Below are 13,247 nucleotides of genomic sequence, written 5' to 3' on the forward strand. Positions count from 1 at the left end.
TAATCAGGTTTTCCCACGTGGGGCTCAGTCTTAATCCCCCTTTTAGAGATGAGGCACAGAGAAGTTAAGTGACTTGCCCAAAGTCACACAGCTGATAAGTGGTGGAGCTGGGATTAAAACCCACAGTCTCGGACTCCCAAGCCCGGGCTCTTTCCACTAAGCCATGCTGCTTCTCAACTAGATAACGTAGTTTTAGCAAGAGGAATGGTCTTTTTCAGAAAACAATGACTTCTCTTTTAATAATAGAGACAAACTTTCCATCAATATCCCAGTCTTTTATTCACCTTTTTTCTGACAATAGGCTATCATTCAAACCAGAGTCCATAAAAATTCATGCACACTGTAGGCACTCAATAAATACTGTAGTGGTCGCTGATACATCTCTGAGAAAAACAAAGACTTCTAATCACTAAATCCCAGCTGGGGAGTGCGTAATTTCCTAGTAGACAAAATATATCATTTAACAATAAACTGTTGGTTACGAATTCCCCCAGAGACGGAGCACTGATGGTCTGGGAGCTTGTTAAAGAACAAGAAGAGCATTAAGCCCGAGTTCCCTCTCAACCATTTCCAGATCAGCAAGTACTCTGAAGCCCGGGCCTCTCCCTCAAACCCATGGTTGACCATCACCTCCACTCCATGCCCACCTCGAGATGGCCACCATGGCTTTTCCGACTGGGCCCGCTGCATTCGAAATGAACCCAAATTTTTTCAGTGCACATCGTATCTCCAATACCGGCTGGGAACCCATTCCATTCTCACAGGAGGTGATCGCCGACAGCCCCGATCACGCCACGGAATAAAGCTTATAAGAGCCTCGTCCAAATCTGGCGATATTTTGGGAGAGAACCGGAAGAATCGAAGCTCAGGTGAAAAACTGTAAAACGAGTCTCCTGGTGCACAGGAATCTTGGAAAACTGACCTGCCAGTGTCTCCGAAAGAAATCCACAAGGAGCCTGCGGCCAGGCCTGATAAAGGAAGCCATTGTGAACTTTGATGCTCTGTCCAGGATTCAGTCAAGGCAGAGAGTTCCCAAGGCTCCAAAAGCAGACTGCAGTTCAGGGAGAACTGTTTGGTCAATGCTGATCCCTAAAACAGCTTCGACATGCGACCTTTAAAAATTAGGTTCCCTAAAACCCCGAGTTCCCCTTTTCGGATGTATTGTGAAAAGCAACAGCAATCTGCGTTTATTTTTAGGCATGGCCTGAAGGCAAAATACGGGACTGGAAAGAGCAACATGTGATTAAGATTGGTCTGCTTTGGAACACTGGTAAAGATCCCCATGTGGAGGAATTCTGCTCACGCTATATACAGATCTTACATAAAACTCACTACTTGGAACTCACTCACCCATCTCTTTAAAGGGTGGCTTTGCCATCATTTCCGCACTCTGACCTGTACAATCTGAGTTCAGTTTCACCTTATACAAAGCCAAGCCGTTTTCACCTTGAACGAGGAGCAGCTTCTTCCTCCTCCTCCTCCCCCTAATTTCCACGCCTCGGCAACAGGCTAGTTTCTTGGGTAAAACATAGCATACTTAGAGGTCCGAAAGCCCAGCAAGTCTCTCATTTCGTTGCGGAATTTTGAGAGATCCTGACGCAGTTCGTTTAGATTTTCCACCGTGGCCTGGTCTGTGCTTTGCATCTTCTGCCTCATGGAAGTCAGGTAACGGTGGACTAAACAGCACATGACCTTCTGGTAGTTCTCATCCCTCTTTTGCTTCAGATTCCGCCATTCCTTTGAAACAAACAGCAAGGTTGTTAGGTCACATGCAGCCTCCCGCACCGGGCCCAGGAACAGTTTTGATGGGTTTCCATGATTTCTAGGTTTTTATTCATAAGCATTTCGGGAACTGACCTCTTGTCTGGTTTAGTGCTTTATGTTTCCTTGAAACATTTCTTGGATGCAAGAACTAGCACCAATACCAATGTAAACTCGTCCTCTAGACCGTAAGCAACTTGTGGGCGAGGAATTCGTCTGATATATTATTGTGTTGTACTCTCCCAAGGGCTTAGTACAGTGTTCTGCACACAGTAAGTGCTCAATAAATATGACTGATTGATGCCTAGGCCCAACACAGGTCGGGGCACCTTTCTGGTTAGTGACTGGGAATGCTAGACCAATGCTTAAAATTGTTCCCCTTTCCAGATACCCAATCAATAAATGGTATTTATTGAGCGCTTACGGTGTGCAGAGCACTGTACTAAGCCCTTGGGAGGGTAGAATGCAACAGAGTAGGCAGACACGTTCCCTGCCCACAGCTATCCAGTGAATATGTCATCAGTGGGGAAAGAATGAGTAAATGGCCTCGGATGGGAGACCACGGGAGAAGCCTGGTGCTGTCTCCCAGGTGGAGGCAGGAAGCTGCAATAGACGATCTCCCAAGGTCCTTTTTCCAGTTCCATTTTACCACACAAGTCTCTGAGCCTGTCCATACCTGACTCCCCGATCTCTCTGTATTACCTGAAGCACTTTGTTTATTACAATATATGTACACGGAGGGATATAAAAGTTTAATGGAACCTAAAAAGCCCCTGACCCAATATTTGCACGGGTCAAAATGACCAGTGATTTTTCCACCGTCATTCCCGTCGAGGTTTTAGTACAGTACTCTGCACACAGCGAGCGCTTAATAAATACCACCGATTTATGGGCTGATGTCACCCTAATGTTTACTTTGTTCAAAGAACGACTGTATGATTCCGATACTAGATGGAAACCATGCGGGTTCTTACCTTTAAGCTGTTTTGCCGCTTAACCTTGCCTTTCGATGTGTGAGAGCAGATCCACTTACTGAGGCTGTTGAAGAGATAGCAGATGGTCTTGGGAGAAGGGATGATGTTGAAAGGTGGAGGCAGGGTACATTTGTCATCGAAGTAACTAAGCCACAGCTTCGCCCGAGCAAATTTCCATTCTTTGTCCTCGTGATTCTACAATACGAGGAACACAGAGAAAAGAAAATACTGGAAATGACTGTCAAATGTGTCGTTTGGAGCCATTTGATTTTTCCAGCACTACTGAGCCAATAAATTAGTTCAGAGTAATAAGCCACAGTCGATCAAATTCGGGCCTGCCGGGGGCTCCCGCTGTGTCACCCGAGTACGCTAATGCCGGGTTCGGGCCAGGGAAGGGAGAGAGGTGAACTCGGCAACCTCCCAGCTCCCAGCCCCTTCCCCAAGGATGAGAGCCCCTAGCAGGGAAGACTGGCATGGGGCAATCCAATATCTTTATGATGTCATCATTCACCACGCATGATATGACTCGGCAGTGTCATGTGACACGTACCGGGCAGTTGCATTCATTCATTCAATCGTATTTATTGAGCGCTTACTGTGTGCAGAGCATTGTACTAAGAGCTTGATGTTAGGAGCCTCCATGATTTGTAAATGTGGGCAGGAATAAAAAAACTCTCGTCTTCAAATGCACACACCCTGCTAAAAAAGGGATGTATATGAAGCTGCAGTTGAGCTCCTCCATCTTCCCATTCTGACTTTCATTCCATACTAGAATATTTCCAGATTCAATAACAGGGCTTTGATATGTGTTAGGAAAATGAATATATGGGACTTACTGCTATCAGTTGAAAGCTTTTATGAAGCATCGCCACCAACAACTTCGTAAGAACGATAACAACCACAACGTTGTATGTTCCCACAATAACCGCTCCAACGAAGGACTGCAATTCTTCACCGTAGCTAAATCTAGTGACAAAGATGGCTACGTGGGCCAGGGAGAAGATGTACCAGAACAGAGCAAAGCAAGTGCCGATAAACCTGGAGAGACAATGAAAATTCTAATTAATCCTAAGATGTGCAACTTTAAGTGGGGTTAAGAATGGCATTTTCCTGTTGTTTAATCGCCAAATCAAGTGAGCCTGGGAGGGCCCAATGAAATTAAGACACATTCTTAGTGCCATTTATTCTAGCCATGATATCATCAATGATATTTATTAAGTGCTTACTGTGTACAGAGCACTGTACTAGACACGTGGAAGAGCACGATACAACAGAGTTGGTAGACACGTTCCCTGCCCACCAGAAGCTTATAGTCTAGAGGGGGAATCAGATATTAAAATAAATAACTTATATAGTTTACAGATATGTACATAAGGGCTGAGGGAGGTGGGGCGCAAATATCAAAGGCCTAAAGGTCACAAATCCGAGGGCCCAGACAATGCATGATAGCCATGAGAGAGGAGTGATTGATTGTCACTCAGGTTTTCACTTTTCTGGAAACACAAAATGTGAATTGATCGGACACTCCCTACTTTTCTGAGGGATACTGTCAAGTCAAAAATGAGATCATCGGGATGAAATTGCTTTTGGAAAAAGAGAGCACTACATAAATTCCGGATGCTATTATAATTGTTGTTATTCATAACGCTCCAGATACAACACAATTAAAAGAAAACACTGGACCCCAAGTATCTGCTCCACACAATTTACTAAATAAAATTAAACTTTGTTATCACCAATGGTATTTATTGAGCGCTTACTCTACACAAAAGACTGCACTAAGCACTTGGGAGAGTACAAGAGTACAACACAACAGAGTTGGCAGACACCTTCCAATTTTGGAAATAAGGGAAGTCTAATATTTTCCTTTAGAATTCTAAATTATTAACATCAGGGCAAGAGATGATACACTGGTCATTCATTTATTCAATCGGATTTATTGAGCGCTTACTGTGGGCAGAGCACTCTACCAAGCACTTGGAAAGTACAATTCAGCGTCAGATAGAGACAATCCCTACCCAACAACAGGCTCACAGTCTAGAACGGGGAGACAGACAACACAACAAAACAAGGAGACAGGCACCAATAGCACCAATATAAAGAAATAGAATTATAGACATTAAAAAAGCAGACTCACGAGTGAAACGTGTCATTGCTTTGCTGCTCACAGAAGATCCCGGCACAGTCCTTCTCTTCGGGTGGACTAAAGCCTTTATCGTACAGCTGGGTCAGCCCGATTGTGAATGAAAACAACACAAGGAGGAACATCCCCAGGAACTTCCCGAAGTCTTGCAACATCTGCCCCATTGAAATCTAGAGGACAAATCCAAGAAATGTCCGTTACTAACAAAACGTGAGACGCCTTCCCCAAACCCTGTCACCAGAAACAAAAAGAAAAGAGATTTTGAAGAAAAAAAGCAATTGGGAAACTCTTAAACGGTACTGAACGATACAGAAACACACTGAAGCTCCACATTAGCCAGACCTGGCTATATTCTGATTTAACTATCTGAGAAAAGCCAAGAGTAAAATGCCCTAAAGTTTCCAGAAATATCTGAACACTTGAAAAATGGCTTCTCCCTCTCCAGGACACCTGCAGGAAAGGCAGCTCTGAGGGAGCCAAACTTTTACAGATGAGGAGTGGTTGCCAGGGGTCAACTACCTTACTACAGTGCTCTGCACACAGTAAGCGTTCAATAAATATGTTTGAATGAACGAATGAGATGGAGAGCGGAGGCAGCGGCCCGGAGGGAAGAGGGGAGAGGAGACACCTGGATGGGAAGAAGTTCTGTGTCACTAAGACCTTCTCTTCCGGTACCGTGAGCCCAGGCTTGGATGGCATTACTGGGGGCAACACAAATTTGCCATGCCATGGAACCGCTTGCTTCCAATTTCCAACCCCAACTCTTTCCTGAATACCCAGATGTAAAGTACTGGACTCCTCAAATTTCTGACAGGAACAGCCTCAACAGTGCAGTCCATTTACCCACTGGCCAGGTTCTAATCCCAGCTCCATCACTTTTCTGCTGTGTGACTCTGGGCGAGTCGCTTCACTTCTCTGTGCCTCAGTTACCTCATCTGTGAAATGGGGATTGAGACGGAGCGCCTCATGTGAGACATGGACCGTGTCCAAGATGATTAGCCTGTATCCACCCCAGCACTTAGTACAGTTTCTGGAACATAGTAAGTGCTTCACAAATACCATAAAAAAAGGAAAAGAAAAAGAGAGTGATGCGATTATATTAGGAGTCAAAGATGTCTTTCAAAATTCAAGCTGCCCATCTGGACTACTACGAAACCTGAACTCAATCAATTAGTGGTATTTACTGAGCACCTACTATGTTCAGAGCACTGTACTAAGAGCTTGGGAGAGGAGTACAATACAATGGAACTAGCAGACCCGTCCCTGCCCTTAGCAAGCTTAGTGCCAACACAGGATTACAGATCCTAACCAGGCCAGTAAAAGGGAGAACTAGAGGAGGCAAAACATGAAGTCAGGAATTTGGGGAGGGGGGAAGAGGGGAAGGGAGGTAGGAGGGTGTACTTTTCTTGAGGAGCCAGGTATGTATGTAGGAAGCTTCAGGGCTGAGCCTATAACCAGAGAGAAGAACTGCAATAGGAGTATAAGCTTATAACTCCAGCCAGAAATTTGGACTGCTTAACACTAGTTGAGTCAGAGAGGAAAGATATGGTTGGGAACTACTCTTTAATCTCAGAAGGCACAGACATTAGTGAACCCTTATAGAGTGAAGAAATGCTTAAATTAGTCTGTCATATCCTAGACGTGAAAGATCTGTCACATTGGAAAGAGCACGGGCTTTGGAGTCAGGGCTCATGAGTTCGAATCCCAGCTCTGCCACTTGTCAGCTGTGTGACTGTGGGCAAGTCACTTAACTTCTCTGTGCCTCAGTTCCCTCATCTGTAAAATGGGGATTAAGACTGTGAGCTCCACGTGGGACAACCTGAATCCCCTGTGTTTACCCCAGCGCTTAGAACAGTGCTCTGCACATAGTAAGCGCTTAACAAATCCCAACATTATTAACATTATTATCTTTCCACTAGGACCCTCTGCTTTCTCCTTTGCCATCTATATTTACTCTGTAGGCTGGTGCCTGATGTGTTAAGCATTTAGAAAATGCCACGAGTTAATACATAAATGGACAGTATTTACTGAGCATCTTTTTTTTTTTTGTCCTGGATCCGGCTTGAGTGCTCCACTGACCCATGTACTCTGCTGTTATTTTAAATAAAGATAATAATAATAATTGTGGTATTTATTACGTGCTACTATGTGCCAAGCACTATACTCGGCACTGGGGTATTCACGTTAACCAGGTCGAACGTGGGCTCTATCGTCGCATTCTGAGGGAGAACAGATATTGAGTCCCCCACTTTACAGATGAGGATACTGAGGCAATGAGCAGCTATGGGACTTGCCCAGCAGGCAAGTGGCAGAGCTGGGATTAGAACCCAGATCCTCTGTCTCCTATGCCCGTGTTCTTTCCAGTAGGACACACTGCTTTTCCCTTTTTTGTCATCTATACTTATTGCTTATGCTGCTGTCTGAGGGTTTTGCTTTGTTCAGCATCTAGTAAGTCCCAGGAGTTAATATATAAATCAATAGTATTAACTGAGCATCTTTTTTTTTTTAAAAAAAAGTGGTATTTGTTAAGCGTTATGTGCTAGGCACTGTACTAAGCACTGGGGTAGATAATCAGTTTGGACGCAGTCCATGTCCCACATGGGGCTCACAGTCTTAATCCTCATTTAAGAGATGAGGTAAGTGAGGCTCAGAGAAGTTAAGTGACTTGCCAAACGTCACATAGGAGCCTGAAGAACCCAGGTCTTCTGACTCCCAGGCCCATGTTCTTTCCACTAGGCCACGCTGCTTCTCCACTGTGTCTAAAACACTGTGCTAAGTGCTTGAGAGAGTATGAAAGAATCACTAGATATGATCCTTTCTCTCACAGAGATTTACAGTCTAGTAAAGGAGAGAGGTTACAAAAATAAATGTCATTTCGAAGACAGAAAGGGAGTTTCACAGAGAGTGAAGGGCATGAAAAAGAAGTGGGTGGCAGGGAAGAGAAAAACAAGGAATAGTGATTAGGATAGCTTGAGGGGAACAAAGACTGCAAGACAGGGTGGAATGGGAGAAGAGAGTGAAGAAGTGGAAGAGGGTAAGTTGATTATCTTAAAGCCAATGGCCAGGAGAGAGGAAAGGGCAATAAACGGAGGTTTCCGAGGAGGAGAGGGGGTGACGTGCATAACGGTGTTCTAGAAAAATGATCTGAGCAGCAGAATGGAGTAAAGAATAGAGAGGAGAGAGATCGGAGGCAGGGAGGTTAGCAAGTAGGCTAATGCACAGTCAAACCGGACTACGACATATGCCCGGACCAGAAGGGTGGCCAGTGGGATGGAGGGAAAAGGGTGGATTCTGGAAATGTTGTGAAGGAAAAACCAACTGAATCTGGCTACAGACTGACTATGAGGTTGAAAGCGAGGGAAGAGTCAAGTACACTGTGATGGTCGTGAGCTTCACGGATTGGGACGATGTTCATTTGGTCTGGTATGGTTTAAGCGTGACAGGTCCACCAATTAAAAACTGCAAATTACCTTTACCTGACTGCAGCTCAGCTCACATGCCTGATCTCAGGGGAGTTAGGATAACGAAGACACTTGGCAAATGGACAGGCAAGGTGGGAAAAACTAGAGCGATGCCTAGTCCATCCATCCAACCAATCAGTGGTATTTATTGTGCACTTGCTGTGTGCAGAGCACTGTACTGCTTGGGAGAGTATAATACAACAGAGTTGGCAGACACGTTCCCCAGTCAGAAGGAGCTTACAGCCTAGAGGGGGAGACAGACATTAAAATAAATGACAGATATGTACTTCAGTGCTATTGGGCCGAGGGTGGTGTGACTCTCAGTAGCTTAAAAGATCCAAGTGCATAGGTGACGCAGGATGGGGAGGAAGTAGGGGAAATGAGGTCTTAATTGGGGAAGGCCTCTTGGGGATGTGATTTTAGTAAGGCTTCAAAGAGTGGTGCTCTGCTGCATAAGGGGGAGGAAGTTCCCGGCCAGAGGGAGGAATGGGCAAAGGGTCACTGGCGAGATAGACGAGAATGAGGTTCAATGAAAGATCCTTCAAGAAACAGTCTGATAAATTGCCCAGATGTGTTAAGACGGCACCCAGGTGTTAGGAAGGAAGCTGCCGAGGTACTGCTTCTGATGGCGGCAGAGTAGGGTGTCCCCCTCTTGCAACCCTGAAAGCCAGGGCAGACCAGTAGTTGGTCCACAGCTCTGCCCCAAGACTCTCTCCAACCTGGACTTCCCTTCCAGGGTGGCACTGACCACCTCGGAACTAACTCAAGCCCTTGGGAAGATGTGGAGGGGTTCCTAGAAGTCTGGCCTATGCCTGCAGTGTCCTCATAGTACCGTTTCTCTGTCACGGGCTAACTGGACACAGTGAATTCGTCCCTCTCTCCCTGAATGCTGTCATGCCAGACAAGTTCCCACCGACCCCAGAATCAAGTGGAAACAGAAGACAGTGAGGAGTGGGAAATGCACTTGAAATATATGTCCTTTGAAGGCATGGCTTTGTTAGTTAGTTCATTCACTCTTTCACTTGCTCACTCACTCATTCTATTCAGTAGACTTGTACTCTCTAAGTACCAAATCCCATGCTCTATACAGAGTAAGTGCTCAACAAATACCACTGATTGATTGGTAGAATTTATTGAGAACACTGTCCTAAGGTATGTGAGAAGCAGCGTTGCTTAGTGGAAAGAGCACGGGCTTGGGAGGCAGAGGTCGTGGGCTCTAATCCAGGCCCTGCCACTTGTCTGCTGGGTGACTTTGGGCAAGTCACTTCACTTCTCTGTGCCTCAGTTACCTCACCTGTAAAATGGGGATGAAGACTGTGAGCCCCAAGTGGGACAACCTAATTACCTTGTATCTACCCCAGCGCTTAGAACACTGCTTGGCACATAGTAAGCAAATACCATAATTATTATTATTATTATTACTTGGGAGAGAACAATACAGGTAAAATGACACAATACATGCCCCTGCAGAGCTTACATTCTAATGGAGAAGGCAGGCAGAAATAAATGGTACATAACCAGTAAGAGGAAGAGAAAAGAAAATACATTTAGACCACACCTAGTTAATACATGTGGAAAAATCCTTAGATCACTCCCGAGGTACCAGATTCCTAGTCTTTGTGGTAGATGGGGCCAAAATAATAATTTACCAGAGGGGTGGAAAGTTCCACCATCCTTTGAGGCTCTGCTACGATGACCCAGTTCCAGACTAAGGCAAAAGATGATCGAGACATGAAAGAGCTGATATGATGGAGAAACAAGAAGCCCAGAAATGAACAAATGCTGCACCTGTTTTCCTAAGCCAAGAGGTAGGTGGGATGGTCCTTATTTTCTCTCACGCCAACATATCTGCCTATTTCCCCCAGAGGGGTCCCACATCATATCACAGGATATAGGACACTTTCTAGCTACCTGAAGTTTGGGAGGGGGAAAACAGACACTTTAGAAAAAGCTACAATACCGACATCAAAATGAGTCTCAGGATGTAAAGTTAAATTTCAAACAGTAATGTTTTACAAATGTCTAGTCTGTCTTATGCTATCGAGTCGCCTCCCATCCATAGTGACTCCACGGACACAACGCCCCCAGCATGCCCCACCTTCATCTGCAATCGCTCAGGTAGTGGATCCAGAGTTTTCCACGCCATAAACTTGAGTCTCCGCCTTCAACTCTCTCCCACGCAGCTGCTGCCCAGCACAGGGGAGTTTTGAGTTGTAGCAGACTGCCTTCCGCTGGCTAGCCACTGGCCAAGCTAGGAATGGAATGCGTATGCCTCTGCTTGATTCTCCCTCCCGTAGCTGAGACTGGTAGAGCAGTGGAAACTCACCAGGTCCGATCCTGAGAGGGCCTTTACAAACGTGCTAAGTGATTACTGCGGGAGAGTCTTGTAGAGGTCTATGAAGTAGGGTCCTGCATGGGCTAGGGTCAGCTCACGGGACTTACCTGATCCCCCAGGAGAAGATAAAAAAGAAAGGCCACTAACACAATGAGGCTTAGAGGAAAGCATCGCCCTGGCTAAAGATCCTAGAGGTGACTGGCAAATCAGGTCACACCAAAAAGCCTGGGGCCCACCAACCTGAAAGAATGATCCCTTCACTGGGAAAACCTTGCTCAAGGGTCCCCAGCTGCCCAGCTGAGAAGCAGCGTGGCCTAAGGGAAAGTGCACGAGCTTAGGCTCTTATCCCGGCTCCACTACACACCTGCTGTGTGATTTGGGGCAAGTCACTTCATTTCTCTGGGCCTCAGTTCCCTCATCTGTAAAATGGAGATTCAATACACCTGTTCTTCCTCCGACTTAGACTGTGAGCCCCATGTGGGACTGATTATCTTGTTGTTTGTTGTATTTGGTATTTGTTAAGCGCTTACTATGTGCCGAGCATTGTTCTAAGTGCTGGGGTAGATACAAGGTAATCAGGTTGTCCCATGTGGGGCTCACAGTCTTCAACTCCATTTTACAGATGAGGTAACTGAGGCACAGAGAAGTGAAGTGACTTGCCCAAAGTCACACAGCTGATAAGTGGCAGAGCTAGGATTAGAAGCCACACCCTCTGACTCCCAAGCCCGTGCTCTTTCCACTGAGCCACACTGCTTCTGCATTTACCCAGTGTTCAGTACACTGCTTGGCACTTAGTAAGTGCTTAACAAACACCACAATTATCGTTGCTACTATTACTGCTATTAGCTGCCAGAGAAGAGAGGGAGTGGGGAGAGAGGAAGAGGAGGAGGAGAGTGGAATGCCTCCCGTTCTCTCCCACTCCATCCAGTCCAGTGTACTTATCTTAGTAATTTAGGTTAAGTCTGCAAAGAAAGGAATCAGGAGAATCTCTCTAAGTCTTAAAACTTCCCCGGCTCTGAGAGGCGGGAACAGAGGGGAAGGCCGGACGGAGGTCGGAGTGAAGAGACCGTGTAAGAGGCAGAGCCTTTTGCTCCTCTGGAAAAAGTCTTCCCGTGGCCTGCTCCAATCAGGTGGCTAGGGAGCAAGGACGGGACCGGGGATCACCTAACACCTGGGGATCTACTGGGGAATGCGGACTAATTCGAGGACCACCCTCCCCCTTAACCCAATCACAGCAGTTCCATTCATTTGGCCCAACTCTTGAGGGGTTCTGCAAAGCTGAGATCATTGACAAGGCCGATGTGATCAACTGACTAACCCGTGGAATTGAAAATACCTCATCCACGTCCGCCTCGGGCCTGGACCGCCCGCCCTCTTCACATCTGACAGTCCATCACTCTCCTCACCTTCAGAGCCTTCTTGAAAGCACGGCTCTTCCAAGAGGCCTTCCCTGGGGAAAGGGAGGAGCTGTGCTTTCAAGAAGGCCCTCGTTTCTCTTCTCCTACTCCCTTCTGCATCACCCTTGCTCTTGCCTCACTCTCGCTCATGCCTACCCACTCCGTTACACCGTCACTCTTGCAAACACTTAGTACGTTATTGCCCTGAACACTCGGAGCGCTCAATAAATGCGACTGACTGATTCGAAATACCTCAACCCCAAATGGAAACATTTGTGGAAAAAAACAAAGTCTTTTATTTGCACGGTAATTTGGGGGTACTTTCAACACTGGGTTGAGAGATGTGCTTTTTGGTGACTTGCTTTTGGAAAATACTACAAAAGTCGCTGCTCAAGATGTTCTAGCGAAAACGGGCAACAAGACGGTCACTGTATGCCACTGAATGGATTGACTGTTGACTGTTTTTGTTTACTCAAGTTTCAACTTAGCTGCAGAGTGCACTGAACACACATACGTGTCAAAGGTACAGTACAAAAATAAATGAAAGTTAAACAGAAGCAGTTAAACAGAATATTCATTAAAAACATGTCTTTAATGGCCACATATTTGAAACTAAACTAGCTTGTTTATTGAAAGTTTTTAAAGAATTCTTGGCAGTACTTTTCAATTAAATAAATACAGGAAGTGAGGAAACTAAACAGGGGAGATAATTTTTAAAAATCGATCTAAAGGAAACTGACCCGACACGAGAACAGGGTTGGGTTTCCACCACATAAAACTGATCCGGCAATTCTAAGACAAACCGTTGCCGAACTGTACATTCCAAGCGCTTAGTACAGTGCTCTACACATAGTAAGCGCTCAATAAATACTACTGAATGAAATGACTACAGACCACTTTTCCAAGATAGCCCAGAGCTAGGGCCTATTGATAAACCAGAAAATAATCAAAGTTTATCTTGGTTAGAGGAGGAGCAGCACGGCCTAGTGGAAAGAGTACAGGACTGGGAGTCGGGAGATCTGGATTCTAATTCCGACTCTACCACTTGCCAGCTGTGTGACTTTGGGCAAGTCACTTAACGTCTCTGTGCCTCGGTTTACTCAGCTGCAAAATGGGAATTAAATACCTGTTCTCCCTCCCGCTTTGGGCTGGGAGCTCCCTGCGGCACGGGGAATG

At 45.8% G+C, this 13,247-nt stretch overlaps 1 protein-coding gene across 2 annotated transcripts in view; it reads right to left on the reverse strand.

Moving 5' to 3' along the window:
- Window positions 1–254: 254 nt before the first annotated feature.
- The window catches only part of TRPC1 (transient receptor potential cation channel subfamily C member 1), a 68,943-nt gene continuing 55,950 nt past the window's right edge, over window positions 255–13,247 (reverse strand). For both annotated transcript variants that reach the window (XM_029058320.1, XM_029058330.1), the window contains 4 exons: window positions 4,873–5,048; window positions 3,572–3,773; window positions 2,736–2,930; window positions 255–1,737 (listed from right to left, as the gene is read on the reverse strand). In XM_029058320.1, the coding sequence (XP_028914153.1) occupies window positions 1,510–1,737; window positions 2,736–2,930; window positions 3,572–3,773; window positions 4,873–5,048 (801 nt within the window). In that variant the 3' untranslated portion in view covers window positions 255–1,509. The remainder of the gene's footprint in view (window positions 1,738–2,735; window positions 2,931–3,571; window positions 3,774–4,872; window positions 5,049–13,247) is intronic.

The sequence above is a fragment of the Ornithorhynchus anatinus genome, chromosome 1 (genome assembly GCF_004115215.2).
Source record: "Ornithorhynchus anatinus isolate Pmale09 chromosome 1, mOrnAna1.pri.v4, whole genome shotgun sequence".
Classification (NCBI taxonomy): domain Eukaryota; kingdom Metazoa; phylum Chordata; class Mammalia; order Monotremata; family Ornithorhynchidae; genus Ornithorhynchus; species Ornithorhynchus anatinus.